General features: G+C 34.9%; 1 protein-coding gene across 1 annotated transcript in view; it reads right to left on the bottom strand.

The window, feature by feature from the left end:
* The window catches only part of LOC128884053 (uncharacterized), a 638,316-nt gene that overhangs the window by 199,659 nt on the left and 417,554 nt on the right, over positions 1-21,103 (bottom strand). Inside the window, exon 6 of the mRNA XM_054137083.1 lies at positions 1,566-1,678. Coding sequence (XP_053993058.1) covers positions 1,566-1,678 — 113 coding nt within the window. The remainder of the gene's footprint in view (positions 1-1,565; positions 1,679-21,103) is intronic.

The raw sequence follows: 21,103 nt of genomic DNA, 5'->3' as shown, positions 1-21,103 counted from the left end.
GAGTCGCCTCAAAGGTTTTTTTGATTTTTTCACCCCCTTCCGTCACCCCTGGACCCTTCTGAAGTGCCGTTTTTCTGCATTACCCCTTTAGGGGAGGGGGGGGTGAATTAACCCTTTATCATCAACCCTCGTCAATGCAACTTTGCACACACCCAGAGGACACTTCAAAACTAAACCTCACGAAGTTTCCCGAAGATCGGTTGAAAACTCTCTGAGTTATGACGTTTTAATATAGTGTCCCATTTTTGTTGACGGGCAGTGTATATCGCACACGTTCCCCACAAATTTTCAAAATTGATTTCCCAAAAAACGAGGCCTTGTACGAAAAATTATTATACCACACTTTTTACGTATTTTTATGCATAGAATCCGTCTCTAACCGGTTATATGATCTCCATCCTGATATATCCTGCATATATCGTGGAACATTGTACGGAGTATGGAGATTGATGTAGTACAGTTGAACTCCATATAGCAGACTATTACCGATGAAAATGTACTCCGTAATGATACGATCGCATAATATCCCCGCAGGTAGATAAAGGTATCAGTAACGAAGCCAGTTACCGAGTGGATCAATGTTGGATCTGATGGCTGGAACTGTGTCATTCCGAAGCTGTCTCCCCGTTCAATGTCGGTTCGGGAGCGGAATTTGCGTTGTGTATCGTGTCGCCTGATAAGTCGTCGTATTCTGATTGGCTTGTAGCAGTGATGCCACCCCCACCGCGACCACGTTTTCTATTATTTTTTATTTCTTCTCTGTTGCTGATTCTGAACTTTTGCAAATTGAATCGAGCTGTTTTCAAACGTTCCATGGATACAGTGTCGATAAGAGTGACTTCCTCGGCCTTTGTTCGAAGCTTGGTAATTCTGTGCATTTTATCGGTATCGATTTTACATTTTGTGCATTCGTTGAGATACTGCACAGTAAAATTTGAACTTGAACCACTCAGAGTACTTGACTACTGTCGTAAACCCGTGCAAGTGCCAGATCTCGGAAATACCGGGATTAGAGAATGGCGACATTAGTACGTGATGTCTTCTCGGATGTTTTATTGCAAGCGGTTGGAATACGTATTTCTTGTAACCGCTGTTCGTATTTAATCTGTGTAAGTAATTATTGTTTAAATTTCCCTTTTCAGATTTTTACTATAAAATTCTAACGTTGACCACAACATATGTACAATTTCTTTATTATCTTACATTTTATGAACTTTATATGTATAAATGACCAAAACGACTACAATAAAATAGCCAATAGAATATTGCGTAAGAAATATTTTGTATTAATCATTCTAGAAGTAACTGACAACTCTTGATCATTGTTTCCAACCTCTTAAAATTCGTCAACAGAATATCAATTACGTTGAAAAAGAATACAAAATTCCACGGAAATGTGATACAAAAGCGTCACTCGTTAATTTCCTATTTAAAATTTATCGTTCTGAAATAATTCTCGGATTCCTATCCGTTTCCTTTTCGTATGTTCCTAAAAGGTAATAAATATAGGAAAAAGGTCGGAGACACATCACGGGCACTGCTGAATTAAATGTAACATGTCTTACCTGTGTTGTTCACTGGATACCCGCCTTTCACTGGCCAGCCAACGGACATGCTTGCTCTGGACGAGAAGCTAAAGTACGCCATGAACTGGGATCTCGTGGTGTTCTCGTTTATCCTGAAACAAATACAGATGCGTGTGCTTAGTGGCGTTCACGTACAAGGATTCCGAGTGTTTTACACGTTAAAACAATAAAAGAAACCCGTGATAGATATCACGAATTACGTTATTGCGTGACCCACGCTGAGTCGCGATATATTTACGGTTGGTACTTGGCGCACAGACCAGACAATTTATGCATTCCTGGAAAATGATGCAGAACTGGTTGCCGGGAACGATACACGCAACGTTTTTCGCCATGTCGACTATTGAAATACACTCTCTAGGTGATGATGAAATTGTCACAGAGGCAAAGATATTTCTTTGGAAGCAAAAATAATCATAAACGATACAAAAATTGTTTTGAGAGCAGGAATTATAATAATCGGCACGGAAGTTGCGAAAATATGTTAATGTTGGAGAATGGAAAAAAAAAGTATATTACAGATATTACTGCGTTATAGCTAATCAGCATACGATTGTTTTAATAATATCAATTACATTACAAAATTACAAAACTTGTGAATTTTAATACTTAGTTCATGGACTGGTACATTTCATAGTATAAATGGGAGTTTTGTGTGAAGAATAAATACAATTTATTATGTGAAATATAAAAAAACTCTTCAATAAAAACATTATTCCATAGACTCTAAAATATTAGGTGTAGAAATTAATTTTGTACCTTTCTAAGGAAAACTTACCATTTAATTATAAAGAAGAACCATACAATTGTTAATGTTCATTCAGCTATACATTGCAAGAGAACACGTATAATTGTAAATACAAATGTCGAAATAATCTGTGTTTCGATGACAAAGAATTAATTTCTACATCTAATAATTACTAAATATATGTAAATGTATAATCGTAATAGAAATCAGTTTGAGAACTTACTTAGAAAGTTGGTAATTCAACCAAACAAAATGACGAGTAAATATTATTACTTAAAGTATAGTTATAAACGATTGAATGGAAAATTAACCAAATTTCTTGATATTTGTTTACTGATGTCGTGGAGTGTGAATATTTATTATCCTTAGTAAAAAATATTCTCAAAGTCCACGTCTAATCCTGCTTTACGGGGACACTGTTTAATCCTTCGTTGAAGAAGATTTGCTATACATATTAATGCTAGCTGAGATTGAATATTCTGCCACAAAATTTCTAAATCGATCCAATTTTTTTCCAATCGGATTTTATACAGAGAAAAAAAGTAAGAGGATTTCCAAGTTGGGAACAATATTTGCGTTTACACTTTTTTCCCTACAGGTCCGTCTGTCCCTGCGGTGTATAGAGGTTGGATTCGCCACTTTTAAAAATCAATCAACGCCGGACAACGCGCAAATACATTTGTTCCTCGATAGATAGTAAAGTTCGAAGGGGTGGAACGATAATCGAACGAGCTGTGTGAGCCGCGCACGTTCTGGAAACGGAAACGTGCTCGGAAACTGATAGAGTGTATGGACGTGTTATTACGCGGAGGCAAGTCGTACAATGAAAAGAATCGAGGCAAAACTCAACGTTCCTCGAAACTTGCTCGCTTCGGAGAGTTTGTACGCGTGAAAAGTTCCAACAACTGACGATGACGAGGTAGGGGGATGGTCGAGCATGCACTTTCTCTGGCTCGAGAAATCGTAGCGTCAAAAACTACGGTAAAAAAGTGTCGAGGTCGTGCAGAAGATGGTTCAACGGGATTGGCCGGACGTCCATCCGGGTTTGAGGCGATCGTTCGTCTGGGATACGCTGTTTAAAAAGCAAGCACGTTGAAGTCTTTCGTCGAATGGACGGGAATCGATATCTGAACTTCCCCCCCTCTTGGGAAAACTTGGCCTTTCAAGAAGTATGTCCCAAATAAAAAAGCGAATAGTTTCGCGCTTCGGCGTTCTCGAGCTTTTTCTTTTAATTAAACCGAGATATCTCGATGAGAATTCTGGCGTTTTCGAATCATTTCGCGAGGCTTCGAACCGTTCTTGAATTTTATTCCCTAGTGTTGAATGTAATAACAGTCGTGAAAGTTGAATGTGAAGAGAGAGATTAATATTATAAGGAGTTGTATTATCTACATATGTAGTTGCTTGAAATATTCATGCTGCTGGATTGAAACGGATCGAAACGTTTGAATCTCGCACGACTACATAGGTTGGCCATTGACAAACTTCTCAGACGGATACGTGTCTGAAGTAATTAACGACGCCAACCGCGATGGGTCGTCGACGTCACACAAACAAAAGATGTCTACCATGAAATTTGCAAAAAGAAACCAAGTCTCATTCGATTGTATGGAAAACATCATCCACAACGCATCGTCTTTATTGTATCTGCAATTTTGCTATATGAAAGGTACGTGATTAACACAAAATAATAACGCATAACATACAACAATTAAAAGATTCACAAATTCATAACGGTGCCGCCAATCGGTCCAGCTGATGACGATTCCACGTCGTCATCCAAATTTATAGCGATCGTACATGATCCGTAAAATGTTTACGCTATGCGTAATCATTTTGGCACACTTACACGAACACACAATTCACATACTCACTCGCATGCATGCATGTATTAGGTGAACCGAAAAATAATGTCGTGTTTGCAATTTTAAATATTTGTTTATCGTTCATCAGCTTATTGATTTTTATCGATCTGACATTGGCAATTTGCACACTAGATGGCAAAAGGATATTGATAACGGGAGCGATTATACAATTAATAATTAAAATTAGAAATTTATAAAAAATTTGTTTGAATTTAATGTAAAAGAAACGACATTACTTTCCAGTCCACCTAATATTACTTTAATTTAAAATATATTTTACGAGGTTGTTGGCCGCAAGGTCTCTTTTCCTCGGGGTTTATCCCCAAATATCGTTGTTTTTATTTACTTACATATTTAGTTGCATTTTATTATCTGAATCGCGAGAGTCAAGAAATAATTTCAGTTCCAACGCTACACATGCTGTTGCATTTATCGGTCTTCTTCTTTAAAAGAATGAATTAAATTAAAGGCGAAGGCGAATTACTTTGCTAACTGTATGTTTTCGCGTGTACACTAATTTTGATTAACCTCTTGTTCTTCCTATTTATTTCGAGATTTCGGGTATCATAGTTGCTTGCGCACATTTATACGACATACCTAACACGTGCTATTAATGTTCAATCCGAATTGCATATCACGAGTTTCATACATCGTAGGCCATAAGGTTCCTATTTCAGTGGTCATATACATGCAGAGAGTAAAATGGAATTTGATATGTTCAAATACATTAATAAGAAGGGAATAATTAATTTTACCTAGTACTGGATATTTATTATTATAGGGGTTTCAATAAATTAGAATGCGAATGTGTGAATTACCGAACGAGTACTGTGAAGAAATAGGCGCAAAGAAAGGTGATTTTGATATTAAATCGAGGAATGTGTGTGTAAATGTACTTTAAAATTAATTAAAAGGATATTAAACATTCTACCTTCTATAATATTATATTTTTTAGAGACTTTCCTGTTTTTATATTATTGTCCTTGCTTCCACCGTTGTCTCAAATATTTATCATTTTTGCTGTATGTTTATAAGTCAATAATTATGTTGAATACGAAGATGACTCATAAATATAAAAGTAATTTATAAAATTTTCACAGTGACCAATGGTGATACATCTATTATTTAGAAAATTTAAAGAAGTTTCTTAAGGAGGAAAAATGCTTTAAATTTATTTATTCAACAATGGTTAATAGCTAATTAGCTGTAGTTGAAACAAACATAATAACCCAATATTCAACATTTTTATTTAGGATAAACCAAACGAAACGTTAAAAGGCGAAGGCGATATTGGCGACAGTAAGTTTCGAAGAGTCAATATCGACGAGAACGAGACGCGAGACGCGAGACGTGATACTGGTGACTCCTGTGCTTTGAGACTTGACACCAACAACTCTGGGGATTTGGCACTCGAAAATGGTTATCCCGGAGCGTGAAACCTGATACCAACTATCCTCGGATCATAGGAAAGCGATTCTGATTGCTATCGTGACAATCACATTGCCTTGATTCATAGAACTCTGAATCAATAATTTCTGAATCATCATGATAATGACTTCTTTGCCGTGGAAATTATTGATAATGATTCTAGAAGTTTGTTAGCCGATTAAAAACGCACACACCGAATTGTGGAAACACTATATACCGTCAAGAGAAAGAATGGTCAGTATCAGTTATTATACTTTTCAATATGAATTAATAGAGATGGATATACAGGGTGTCTACGTATAAGTTCGGACATACGTAAAATATCAATTCTACAAGAAATTCCAAACAAAAAATTACTCTTAGACATTTTCTTTGTGTCGCCTTATTCTCGAGTATTTTCACTTTTAATATTTTTTATGCGTTTGCAACTTAACACTTAACACTCTTTAAACGGTCGCAACTCCACCAAATTACAGTGTAAACTTAAAACTAAGTACACCATTCGAAAGAGCGTTAAATTTCCCATCTCCATGATGACAAACCAAAATTTATTACGTAGATTTAACAAGTGAAAAATTCGGTCAAATTTTACATTGTGAAAATGTACAAAAATTTGACTTTTTCTGTATTTGTTTTCCGGTTTCAAAGACACAGTTGTTTAGCGAGCACTCTTTGGGAAAAATTTCCTGGAAGTCTCAGCTTTTGAACGGTATTGCCAAAAAGAATTGTACGGTGGTATTTTAGGGAGAAAATGACGTTTTAATACAGAAAAGCGTTCAAAATGCCCGTCTCCTCAATCAAAACTTATCGGTTCTCCTGCGCCGAAAACATCGAACTTTTGATTTGTGAAATCGATCGTGTTCCAATCTCCATATTATTTACCGGTACACCGAGGTTGATTTTGAGATACATCAAACCCGATGTCAAGTTAATTTTAAAGTGACAAGTCGATTTTTGTTGAAAAATATCGATGTTTAACTAAAAACCCACGCATTTCTGCATTCACACGTCATTTTTTCCCTAAAATACCACCGTATAATTTTGTTTGGCAATACCATTCAAAAGCTGAGACTTCCAGGAAATTTTTCCCGAGGAGTGCCCGCTAACCAACTGTGTCTTTGAAACCGGAAAACAAATACAGAAATAGTCAAATTTTTTTACATTTTCACAATGTAAAATTTGACCGAATTTTTCACTTGTTAAATCTACGTAATAAATTTTGGTTTGTCATCATGGAGATGGGAAATTTAACGCTCTTTCGAATGGTGTACTTAGTTTTAAGTTTACACTGTAATTTGGTAAAGTTATGGCCGTTTAAAAAGTGTCAAGTCAAAAACGCAGAAAAAATATTAAAAGTGAAAATTTTCGAGAATAAAGCTACACAAAGAAAATGTCTAGGAGTAATTTTTTGTTGGAAATCTGTTGTAAAATTGACACCCTGCGTATGTCTGAACTTATACGTAGACACTCTGTAGAAGAAATTATTCACTCTAAATAATTTACAAGCTGAGACTTGAAAAAAACAGCTACCTGCTTCTCAGTCGACTCTGTAACTTCTAAAATACCTTAGATATGAAAATATCATTTTACCTACGTGTTCTAAACACCTTAAAGATGCAAAGTATGTAAAAAAAAATCTAATTTTTCATCGACATGAACGGTAACCTACCCTTAATGAAATATTTGAAGAGTGCTTTGAACCAATTTATTTTCTATTACAGTCAGTCTGTGTAACTTTGAATGACCTTCAACTATAGGTAATTGTATTCGTTTCGAAACGCTCTATCAGAATGTGGATAGAAATCATATCATTCTAATTAAAAAAACAAAGTCGAGCTTCACATCTCCTCTACACTTCCACCGATAAAAAAGTTATTTGCACTACGTTGCGTGCTCCTCGAAATCAAACAACTTTTGTTCGACATTTTTCTTTCTCTCGCTAAACGTAAACGAATTATTCAGGTAGGCTGTTTTAAATGCCTCACCCTGTATATTATCTTCTTGTATTTATAGGTAGGTTTGATTAATGCTAATAAACTCATTATTACCATTATCATCATTCCTTTTTATAACAGACTTCTTGCTCTAGACCTCTTCATGTATCTTCATCAACTCTTCAGACGATATCCATCTGTGTATACTAATTCGAAGTTTCCTATTATTCAAGGCAACGTATCTATTTCTAACTTCTCTCGTCTAGATTCGTTGAGATTCGATTCAATCGGATTCTGCTTGTTTCTCATAAATTTTCTCAGCGAATTACATCTGCTCGCGTCTTTGACTGCACGTGAACCTTTCAACATGCAGACAGTTCGACGATAAGGAATCAATAGTAAGAAGTTGCAACTGGAGAACGCAATCCAGATGCAACCGCTGAGAGAAGACAAAGAGTAGATTCTGGATTCCGCAGACAAGGAGGGCACCACATTCGGAGACGGTGGTACTAATTTAATTATTTAGTTAGATTAGGTTAGCTTTAGTTGGGTTAGCGTCAGTCGGAGCCAGAGGTTACTCAAGGCACTCGTAACTCCTAATTCTATTTACTTACAATAAATCTCCTTCATTCGGCGTTTCGTCAACTGCTGTATTTAATTAGCTACCAATCCGACGACAGTCTGAGCTCCTAGATATGCGTTACAAACTTTCGACGTTTCTTGAACCGCTCGCGGCTGATTCTGATTCGCGAAACGTCTAAGGCACAGTCTGCTGGAATAGAAAGACGAGCGATTGGTTTGAATAGCGTGTTTAAAACGTTTAGGAGTCTTGGGATGTTTGCTGTCTTTAATATTAGGTTGTTCCACAAGTGAAGGATGATTGTAGCGATGTCAGAGTGCATGGAGCGTGAATGGAAAGACTGCAGAATGTAAGAATGTGTGCGAGAGGGCGAATGTCCTAAGGTTAGGTGAAAACAAAAGGCACGGACGGTTGATCGAGGGAACAATCGGAAGACGACAGTCAGTCGATCGCGACAAACCGAGAAACACCGTTATTTTTATTTCTTACTTTAATTAAATATTTTTTCGTTCTGTTCAATACTGGTTTTATTCACCTCCCCTCATCCTTACTAAAAATAGAATCCCACACAAGTTCATATCGCAAAATGATTTAACACATTGATTGTTAGACTAATATTTATGAATATTTCTAAGAGGCTAAAACTTTGTTTAGAGATAATTATAATCTACATAATCTAGCATTTGCCGTAGTAGTTACTTTTGTAAATCAAAATTCACGAATCCTTCCTAGGATTCGCACTTTTGTTATAATTACTATTCTCAGCAATAATGCTTGTCTTAATATGACTATATATGTATTGTGATATATTGTTGCGACGGCATGAAGATTCCACGCAATATTCCGAAGTTGCATCGTTGCGATAGTGTGAAGATATTGCGACAATGTGCAGATGCTCCTGTGAACGAGCAGAAATGAGTTCTCGTTCTTCCGGTTGTCAAAATCCGGCAGATATTTAAAATTAATAGAATGGTGACAGACCTGACACCGAGCTAACATGTGTATCTTGTATAAAACTGTAGTTGAATTGTTGTTGATAAACGTTAAAAGTTATTGTTCGTTTTATAAACCCTGCCTTGATAATGAGTACTTCGCGGTCTTCAACTCCCAGCGCAACAGTATGATATGCAAAATCGACACAGAGAAGAGAAGAAAAATGATAAAATACTTAAATCTTCAACATAATGGAAACGCAACCAGTGTCTATTCAAAATTTAAAAAAAAGCAAATTTTGTCATTTGTAGTAAATATAATTATTATACTATGCAATAAAGTTAGTTTCAAGTGATGAATTTCTCCGCCCTGACACTTGAATTGCTCCAATATATCAAAAATACACGAATAAATTTTAGCGATTCGAAAACTTGAGTCTCGTCCACGAAATCCATTTCCTTGTCGCACTGTGCGCCGTGGCGCCAACAGGAGCGATATCTCGTTGCAGAATTTCTCCTGGAACGGGGTTTCTGAGCCTGGTGATTTACGAGGCAAGTCTTGGAAAGTAGTTCGTACCGCGGCTCGATGAAGTTTTCGATCGTTTCGTCTACTGACGTTCCGGACCTTGAAACTTTTTATCGATCACTGGAAACGAGAACCGTAGAACGTTTACTCGAGGCTTGGTTACGACACCGCAGAAGGTAATCTTGGTTTTATGGAAGAAATCGATTGGCAGCTGTGCGCGCACGAATCTGTCGAAGCTGTCGCAAGCTTCAGAGAGTTGGAGGCCCTCTTGTTAACATCGAAAGGGCTGACAAAGAGGCTGGGGCTCTTAACTTCGCCTACATAGACGGTGAATAACCGTTTTTTCATGAAGGGGGAAATGATTTTTGCCCTTTGGGCGTTCTCTTTGTTATTCGATCTTTTGTTGTTGTTTTATGTAAGCGAAACGGACGGTTAATGGGAGGAAAGGAAAACGTTCAGTTGTGAAGGAATGGTAGGTCTTTTGGCGGAGACACTTGACGAATAGAATGACTTACTTTGAATGGAATAAAATCATGGTTATTTTTTTTAGATAGAAAGTGAATAACGATGTCTTCTATCCTTAAGAAAGGTATTTCTTAAATTTTTTATTCGTGTACTATTTGTAATAACCTTTTCATGCTTCGCACAGTTATTCATAGATTCATTTCCAAGACACATGTATTTTTTGCGTGTAAAAATAGTCATTTATTAAATGAATACGTCGTTCCGACCTCCTTCAATTTTTTGAAGTATCGCGATCCAAATAAAAATGTGATTTTGTTTCGGGTTCAGTAAGAGTATAGTATAGTAACAGATCATACAGAAATAAATATTGAAAAGTGTTAAAACAACGACCCTTCAATCACTTCAATAAAATTTGTGACTTGCTCTTCATAATAACTTTTACAGCATACTAGTTGTGGACCCAACCATTTGGTCGCGAAATATTTTCAATTTCTATTTGTGTGAAATTTCGTGAAGATTATTGCTCAGTCAATTATTTAATTTTTAATTTAATGATTCAAAAATATATTCCTATGTCTAAAGTCTCAAGAACACGGAAGTGACAAAATCTCCCTAGGAACCGATTTGTTACATTGCGTTGATGGTTTTTCATCATTTTCGTTTTTAATCGATTTCGAAAAAGAGGAGGTTACTCAATTCGACATGTGTACATATATTTTTGGCCCCATAAAAAACATTTGATCTTGGTTTATTTTTTACCACTTTATATCACTTTTTATCGCAAAAAGCGTACTATCAATGAAATCTATGAAACTCCTTACATTCTTGTTGCCGGACAGGTTCTCAATATGATCACATTTGCAAAAATTTATGAATTTTTATATTGTTCATGACTATTGTTATTGCAAAATTCCTATTCTCTGGTGTAGCTCGACAAGGAATGTACCAAACGTGATCATCTTTTCACATTTAGTTGCACATATATTCCTGTTGATCCCATTTGCAACTAAACATGGTGTCCCAAAAATGTTGGAGTTTCTTGAAAGGGGTGGTTCGGGGGGTGATTTGAAACAACTTTTTTCCTCATGGAAAATGTTGGAGGTGCCTCCAAAAAGTTTATCTAATATAATTTAGTATAAAGGAAGTAGGAATTATTTCATACTTTGTAGTAGAGTTTTAATATTTTTCGAAGTCGGTTATATTTTTTTTTTTTAATTTATTTTGTTATATGAAAGAATAATCGCATCAGAATTAAAATTGATATGCATCTCGTGTAATACAATATAAACAAATATTCGTTTTCTTAAATAATTATTTACTATTATCTGAAAAATATCGAGAAAAAATCTGCCTCGATGGTATGACTCAAAGAATTTTTACGAAGGTTCAAGTGAAGATTAATTTCTTAATTTAAAATTACTAGAATACCTCCTTAAGCGGTCGCGATGCATACGGAAAGGTCAATGGAACAATTAACAAATTCCTGGCGGCGACTCAACTCGCGTGCTATTTTGAAAGAAAATTAAGAACAACTCGACCCTGGGGGAAGGTTTGCCGGGGTTCGTTACTGTAACGAACTTCTTTCCGCGGACTTGTTTCGAATTCCGATCACGTTCGGGGCTCTTCGAAAATCAGCTTCTCGCGAAACACGCTCTTTCACTCACCGCGCAAAGCCCACTTTCTTGATCTGTAGATGCACGATTAAAGAATCTCTGGTTTCATTCCAGTCACGCAAAGTAACGTAACGTTAACTGTTGGCAGGCAATACCGAAAGGAACCAGAGTTGCACTCAAATTTACATGGAAATCATTCTATATTAAAGCGTAATACGCAAGACTATCACTGAAAAATAATATATACTACTCGCCATTAATTTGAATACACCGACGTATTTGTAATTTATACGAAGAGGGACGCAAATAAAAAGCTATTTTGTGCTAAATTCGTATTTACTGGAGTGGAGTAAACGTTTTTTGATTCATTGACAAGGTTTTTAAACAATTGGATAGATACTTTACTTAAATCTTGCTTTCATTAAAGTATGACTGATATAAGTGAGACTTATTAGAACATACATGAAAAAAAATGAACATTATCCATGAAGAGAAAATTGTCCTTTCTTATCCAGCTACGACCATTGAGTAAATATACAATTCCGTTAGAATAGCTCTGCATTCTTTTGTGTCTCCAAACACAAAAAATTCATCAAAATTATAGACAATTTCTCAATTTCTTTTGTGATCATGATAATAGGCCAAATAAAAAACGATGTACTATATAATTTTCTTCGTGAACCATCGTAATGTATTATATTATGAATAAAATGAAAAATAATATCCCGCAGATTGCTTTGACGTGACGTGATACCGCGTGGGCCCACGTCATAATGCGCCTGGTACAAAATTCTAGCATAGGGTTTTCTCGACTCTTCGACCAGGAGTCATTCAATCAGTAAACAACAAACGCAACGGATAAACCGAAAAATACACGCAGTTCTACAAGTTCAGAAATGAAGCATGTTGATTTTTAGAGCAGCTGATCTGCTGTTGTTTGGTAGGCGATGAGTTCGCGATGAGGGGTCAAGACAGTCTGACGTGATCCCACGGAGCCTGAGGTGACGTGGGAATACGTGGGAATACGCCGCGTCAAAGCAATCTGTATCTACCTTAATTCGTTAACCTTTAATTCAAATTACAAGTATAATATTTCACAAATCTGCATTAAAATGATTAAACTTAAAGTCAGCGTATATAGAATAAATTATATACAATAACTCGAGTGTATTGAAAGTTTGTTAACTCTCAAAACTTGTTTATCAAATGATAAATTATAGTAAACATACAATTCGTTTAGAAACACTCTATTTTTATCTGTCTTTGAACTTCTAAAATTTATCCATATTATAGACGATTTTTCAATTCTTATTGTAATGAAACTAACCGTTAAAATAATCAAAGAAATTATTTGTAAATCTGACATAGATGTCCATTTTCATCGATCACACGCTGATCAATTCCTTTGCTTCAAATTTGAATTAAAAATAAAATTTCTTATTAACTTTTGCGTTGAAATCATTGGATACTGCAGAACCATATAAAAATAAAAAGGACTCCCTTAGAATGATACAATTCTCACTCTCAAACTTTGACATTACACAGAAATGGATTCTGTATTTACTTCAATTTAAATTATTACAAAATAAATTTAATATTATGTTATATGGAAATCTGTTATTCTTCTCCCGCCCTAACCACACGTAGAACATCAAATAAATTATTTTAATTCATTCAACCAAGTAAGGAACAGATTGCATACTTCCTTGCGTACAGTCTAAATTCATCGTTATCGTCATCAGGAAAGAAGACACAAAATACAAGCCACAAAGCGTTATTAAAAGCGTACCTCTTCAAAGGGATCTCCTAAAGCTGCTCAGCCACATCACAACACCAGCTCAAAATTCATTCACCGATTTACCCACGACCGCTCAGTCTAATAAATATTTCACTCACGCGTCGCGGTTCTATCCGTGTGTAACGATAGATTAGCAGGTTATAGGAGAATATGGCGAAGGTTAAACGAGCGAATCCACCAACCGTGTACTCGATATGAAGAAAATCGACCGCCTATTCTTCTCGTTCCCTTCGCATATCCACTCGGGGCTGCTTCGTCTCGAATTCTATGCAGAAAAGTAGTTATTCCCTTTACAATATTCACCCTCTATTATTCTTTTCATCTCTGGCGCGATAGATTGGTTCGAGACGTGGGGTTTCTTCGACAACGCGTTCCGCAACCCTCTTTATTTCCTTCTTCGATGAAAATACGAAGGAAGAACGTGCGCCATAATGGTAGATATTACTGTGCACGATAGATATGAATTCCTAAAGCAATTGTTCCTAATCTTTTTAAACTCAACATATAATTTAACAATAAGTTTTCAATTGTTTTGAAAGAAGTCTAGATGAACACTAATGGAAAATCTAATTAGAAGCATACAGTGGGTGTAGAATGTATTTGTACACCGGTCAATTTCCCAAAAAACTTTCATGTGAAATTGTAGGTTCTTAACTTCTTTTTTGTAATCAATGATATTTTACATATTCTCGGAAGTCTCTAAGACAAATATAGTCCAAACAACATTTAGTAGTTAATAGAATTTGTGAAATTAACAAAAAGATGCGAAAAGTGGGTAAAAGTATAGTAGCAATAAGTATTTATACGATTCTTATGACGAACCATTTACAGTAGAGTTTGTAACGTAAACACATTAGTTCATTGCTCCGTACGAATTAGAAAACATCAAATTTCCAGTAAAGTACTTTTAAAAATGGCTCCAATAGAGAAATGGAAAAAAATCCCACTTCGAATAACTAATAATTTAGTTAATTTAATGCTTAGAAAAGTTACAATAATTATAAAATCAAAAGAAAATCCTACGAAGGAAGTATTATGTACTTATAAATTAATGTAAATTTCTTTTTTTTTTAATCAAGTTTTAAAAATTAAACAGTTATGCGAATACTTATTGCTTCAATATTTCTATCGATTAATTGTTTTTTTCTTGTTAATTTCGCAACTCACATAAATAGCTATTTTTGTTTGTAATCTATCTATTCTAGAGATTTCCGAGAATATTTAGAATGTCATTGTTTATGAAAAATAAGTTAATAAATTACAATTTTATATAGTTTTTTTGGAAATTGATCTGTGTACGAATACTTTCTACACCCACTGTAGCTTCATAACGTCTAGCAATCGAGAAATTTGTCTATGATTATTTATTTAATGTCATTTGGTACTAAATCTTCAGAAAGTTTTTAGATTATCGGTAAGTTAAACGCAATATTCATGTAAATTTAAAATTGTAGAATATTTTATAATTACTGGTTTGGTGATAAACCAATGAAACTGATGTTTCTTTAGTTTTATTTAGTGATAAAAGAATTCTGTGGCAATATTTGAATATTTATTTCACTATTCCACAAAGCGTTTCAGTTAAAAATACATTATACACTGCATTTAACTAATTACAATCATCGAGAAAGGTTGACAATATGTTATCATCTTTATCCATAGATTTAAACGCCGCGCTATAACATAATCTACAAATGCTTCATTCTCACATTACCATGTTGATCTTTATTTGGTACATTATTTATATTTTCAGATAATTCTAAAGTGCTACGCAACACAATTATATACCAAATTTTTCTATAACAATTACTAATCTAACAATGATTCATTTCCACATTAATATGTTAATTTTTACTCAGTATATTATTCATATTTTTAAATAATTTGTATGTCCTTTTCAACAAAAATATACATCAAATTCTTCATTTACCAATTTCCTCTTTCATTTATGTAGGCGGATTATCAAAATATTCAGTTATTGGAAACGTTTCGCCTTTACTGTTTTTGATTATCGACGTTTCAACACCGTTTTTCATACATTTCGGCGAGCGTTGGATGAAAAGTTTGTGCTATGAATTACTCAACGCAATCGACGTTCTCCACACCTCTTTACCAGCTTTGAGGTCAACGGTTGGAGCCGCTACTCATACGACTTTTCGTTCTGTGCCCAGAGGTTGGTTTTCCATGCATAATCGTGCTGGGGGGAGAAAACGAGAGGGAAATCTTGACTGTCGCGGTAAAGAGCGTTATCTCGGCCACATTCCAATCTCTTAATTGCATTATTTGCATGGAGACGAGACCCCTTTTCACAGGAGTGGGGCATCGGCGCATTTCTTGCGAAACTACGCGCGGAGATTAAACGAATCAGTGAGGAAAAAAAGATTGAGAACAAACGTTGTTAAGCTGCCTGATTCCGGTAAGCTCCAACTTCTTTTCCACAGCCAGCATGCATTATTTATGTTAGATTTAGTTCGCTTGTTTCATAAATTTTTAAGGAAGAATAGTGCATGCCCAGCTATAGATATTCACTGCAAACGTGTCTAAATCGAATTAGGCTTAATTCGCAATGCGACTAATATGATTCACTTTTTAGAAATAAACAATTATTTGCACTCAGAAGGTAGTGGTGATTTATTTCTATAGCTTTTCATAATAATTGATAGTTCTTAATGATAGCTTCATAAGCTACAAGTAAGAAAGTATTTAAAACGCAACTTTCCTTATTTCCTTTTCCTCATTTTCTTTTTATTTTAACAGCTACAATGATAAATTAATAAATACAGGTATATATAATAGTGATGGTTACTCTCTCATTTTTGTATATACTTGTAAACACAGTTGTTTTTAAATTATTAGACAAGGCCCTAGTCTATAGAGAAAGAAAGTAAAAGAATTTTATTTGTTAATTCATTATAGCGATAATTAAATAAAGGAATATATATTTACTCACGTATACTTCTTACTAATATTAAACTACCCTTATCGTGCCACGAATAAATTGTGATCCACAGTGCAGTGTCGTTTATTTCATTCTAATCTTCTGATGACGATAATAATGGAGTTAAGCTGGCTGTTACGATTTAACCAGGGAATCATTTGTTGAGATAAATCTGATACTGCATTTAGGTTGATACATATATAGGCTATTTTAACTTCTTTAATCATGGTCTCCGTTTCCTGGATCGTTTATTCATACGAATGAAGGTAATTCATGTATTTCAAATATGAATATTAAAAATTGTAAATCATTTATATATTCCAAGGGAAGACTGGAATATACGTTTTATACTATTTGACAATTCCGGCATAATAGAAAAACCAGTTGAGAAAATAATACTTGACATAAAAGTAAGTCGAAAATATAGAACGAAAGTTTTCTGTACAAGCCTTCATTCTTCAAATAATCGATTTTGAAAATGTATGGGGCACGCATGACAAACCTGATCAGTGATCACACTGATGTCATTCTATCTTTTTATAAAATATTTTCGGGGATTATAGTCAGGAAAATAAATTCGAGCTTTTAAAATATTATAAATGATTATTCTAAAAATAAATTATAATCATTGATTTAAATTTTATCTCAATTAACGCATGTGCTATATATTTTCAGATTCAATTATTTCGGAAATGAAGCAATGCACAACAAAATTTTGTATAAATTTTCAATTTGTTTTTAGGTAACGAATCACCTTCTCTTTGATTTATACGCGAATTATAGGACGTTATTTGTATGTATGGTCCGTAAATAAAATAATATATTTTAATTGAGAAATACAAATGCATAATGTAATAGGTTACACTATGAAGCTATACATATACATATTATCGATCGCATGGCGATCTTCACTTGTCTCTTCTGTTACGATCGATATTCGAATATTAATAAAATTAGTAATCGTATACCTAAAACGTGTGAAATGTATAATATAACTCAAAGAAATGTGAACTGAGTGAATTAATAATTTTGTTAAGAAAGTACATTATAGTACGGTTGACCGCGTTACGAGAACGGAAAACTTTATATTTAGTAAGACGAAACAGCCTTTTCCGTGAACAGTCTCCAAATGGAAAACTCGACGTGTCCTATTAAAGATGAATATTCAGCGTGACCATTTCTGGTTTCAAGTATGACATTTCCATCAGTCGCTACTTTGCGCATTCCCAAAAAGGTCAGGATAAATCTATTCAGTACAAGAGTTTATTTACGATCTAAATAATATTTCAGATGACCTGGCATACAGGAAATTCTAAAACCTTAAAGTAATGAATCTAAATTCAACTAATCGAACAACGACATTTCGACCTCTAGTTTGCAGCTATTTTCAAAATACAATTTTAAAATACTGTAGTATCGTGAAACTACACGGAAACGTAGTGAGGGAGAAAGTGATAGCCAGGTAGCAACGGATAGGAAGAACCCACGGGCTAGCGGGCCCAGCGAGAAGTTCTTGGGGGTGCAAAGAGAAGGCCACGACGAATATGCCATATTTGGGAGTTGAATTACGTTGTCAGGCGCTAGAGTAAAGTTGTTAAGACGCGGTACTTGTTATAAATCGTAGTTTTCTTAATTGCGATATCATATAGACCAGTGATTCCCAAAGTGGGCGCCACCGCCCCCTGGTGGGTGCTGCAGCGATTCAGGGGGGCGCTGATGGCCAATGTGGGCTGTAATTCAAAAGTTCTTAATTGGATTTTCTTTGTCATATTTAGTGGAATGTGGATTCAGTGCGGTAACCAATTTATTAACAAAAAAAAGAAACCAATTGCAAATACTAAATCGCGGTGATTTAAGATTACTGTTGACGAAAATAGAGCCGAGGATTACTAAATTGTTAGAAATACACCAGGTTCATCCTTCTCATTAAGATGATTTCGAATGTTTTAACTTTTTTTTTGTATTACATTCTATACCAAGTTCAATAAATAGTTTCATAATTTCAAAGTTCAATGTTTCTAATTTACACCTTCCTTTACTATATTTTACGAAAAAGGTAGAAACATTAGTACATATATATTTCCTATTAATTACTATTAAAATTAAAAAAAAATTAATTTCCAGGGGGCGCTAAGTAATATTTTTTTTTTGGAAAGGGGGCGGCAGGACAAAAAAGTTTGGGAACGACTGATATAGACCATAATAATTCTAATATAGTTCTAGCCAATGTAAAAATCTATATTAAATAAAATTAATAAAAACACTACAATACACAGTTATATCTATTTTCTAAAAAAGTAATAATACATAGAACAGGATCTACATCTTGCACGATTCGAGGTGTACAAATTATCAATAATTGAAGATATAGAAAGGATACTACACTTGGGACCCTAGATAAAACGGAAACACTGAATTCGGCCCATGCAAAAAGTCAGACAATCGCTAATGGCTATATATTAATCATAATATTTAGTTCATATAACTTAAAATTTATAGAACGGTGTATAATGACTCTTTCAGGGGATAACGAACTGAATAACAATGTTTCGACCACTATCTTGTGACCGTTCAGATTCTAAAATGTATCGTTAGTTTACATCTATTTTCTTCAATAGCTTATACCTTTCACGATTCGAGGTGTACAATTAATAATAATTGAAGACCTAGTAAAAATAGTTCACTTGTGCTGATGGTGACGGTGACACCAGACGAAACCGAATATGGATATCTGTAAAATATCTGTTTGCGCAATCACTGAATTCGCCTCGGGAAAAAAAAATCAGACAGCCGCTAATAGCGTTTACAATCCAACCTTCCAGAGCGAAGCTTTCCACGTCAAGATTCCGACAAATCAGCGGCAGGGAATCTCGGAATACATACAGCTAGAAACAAGAATATCGGGCTCAGGCGTGCATAAAGGACGCGTTCAGGGGTGAAATCTGTTTCCTTTCGGAATACACCATTTTCTGGGATTACAAAATACTTCGACAGCCGGCTGCTGGCACAGAAGAGTAAAAGCCTCTGATCGAAAGGCAGTTCGGATGTAAAGGAAATAAAGGGAGCGATGGCGCGCGAGGAAGCACACGGGAAAATTCCGCAACGGTTCGGAATGGGGTAAAGGCCGCGCGAGGGAAGAAGCTCTGTCAATTTCTTCGCACTTCGAATGTTTTGTCCTCCTCTATTCAACCGTGAATCCATATTTCCTGGGACCAATATATCGTCGGATACCTAAGTAAACAAATCTTTCGCGAGGCATTACGCCCCGCGACGCGCAATACGTTTGCAGAAATTGCATTTTTATTGACATCCACCCCGCGAGACGATATCGGGAGAAGTCATCGGGGTCACCCGTTATCGAATCGCGTACGGGGATCTCGACCGTGAATAAAACCGTGTCTCGGGTCGTTTCTCGAGAAATCAGATCGTTCTTCGAATAGCGACGAAGGGGGGATAGGAACATTTTTTCAAGTCCCTCGACGCAGAAAATCGGGAGCAACGAAGCAGAGACTCGCGTGTGCGGCAGAGGGAGGAAATTGCGATTGTGCTCGAGAATCCTGTCTCCGGGAATTCTCAATTATTTTTTTTTTTTTTTTTAATGAATTTCCATTCATATTTCGGAAGGATATAATTTTAGAATTGTTGGAAGAATTCCAGATTATTGGAGAAAATTTGGGAAGCATTATTATACAGGGTGTTCAAAAAAAAGCATTCAATATTTATATGGTGTATAGAGTAAATAAACAAAAATGTTTATATCTCAGAAACGGTTGACCCTTGAACCTATGTTTACAAAAGCTTTTTTACTCAGTACAGTGTGCCCTACACACCATATAAATATTGAATGCTTTTTTTTGAACACCCTGTATAAAGTGACATTTAAGACAGGTCAGCTGAATAATTCATTTGCTGTAAAGAATAAAGATTTCGAAGGGCGCGTAACATGGTGTCAATAAGTTTCTTATTAGTGGAGGTCTAAAAGAGATATAAAAGCCATTTCTGTTTTTGTTTTATTTTAAAGAGGATAATTTTTAATGGAAATTTAAATTTTTGATTGAAAAATTAAAGTACGTAACCATATCTTCCTGAAAAAAGAAATTTCTTTAATTGGAAAAAGTATAATTTATGCATAAATATGTTTCACTTTTAAAAATACGATTTAAATAAAAATATTTGTATTAAGATTTTCCAACCAGTCTAAAAGTGATGTATTCGACATACGGAAATATAGTAGGTATATGCATAAGTTTTGTAAGTTTGCATGCTGACGTACTTTACTAACCAAATAAAATCTAATACATTTTCAAAGTAAATAAAAATAATATTATGTCAATAACTACAATCTGTTATTCATTCGTCGATGTCAGCAACAAAAACCTTGGTTCTAGAAAAGGAATATCGACATTTCTAAACTATCTAAACTTAATCTACCAAACTTACGCATACACCTACTATGTATACAATGAGATCAAGATGATGTACAAATTATGATTTTCGTAAGACAGAACGTAAATTGTAGATTGATACGTTCTCGAGGAGTCTTCACCAACTATGTACTTTACAAAGCATTAATAATTTTCAAATTATGATAAACAAAATATAGTTTTCTACCGAAGAAAAGTTTCTTGATTTTTCAAGTTTTCTATAATTAAATTTTTCTGTAACTACTCTTAATTTTTATTCTTATTTT

Source organism: Hylaeus volcanicus, chromosome 1 (genome assembly GCF_026283585.1).
Source record: "Hylaeus volcanicus isolate JK05 chromosome 1, UHH_iyHylVolc1.0_haploid, whole genome shotgun sequence".
NCBI lineage: Eukaryota > Metazoa > Arthropoda > Insecta > Hymenoptera > Colletidae > Hylaeus > Hylaeus volcanicus.
The sequence above is the reverse complement of the archived record's forward strand: the minus strand, read 5'-3'. Positions and strand labels throughout refer to the sequence as shown.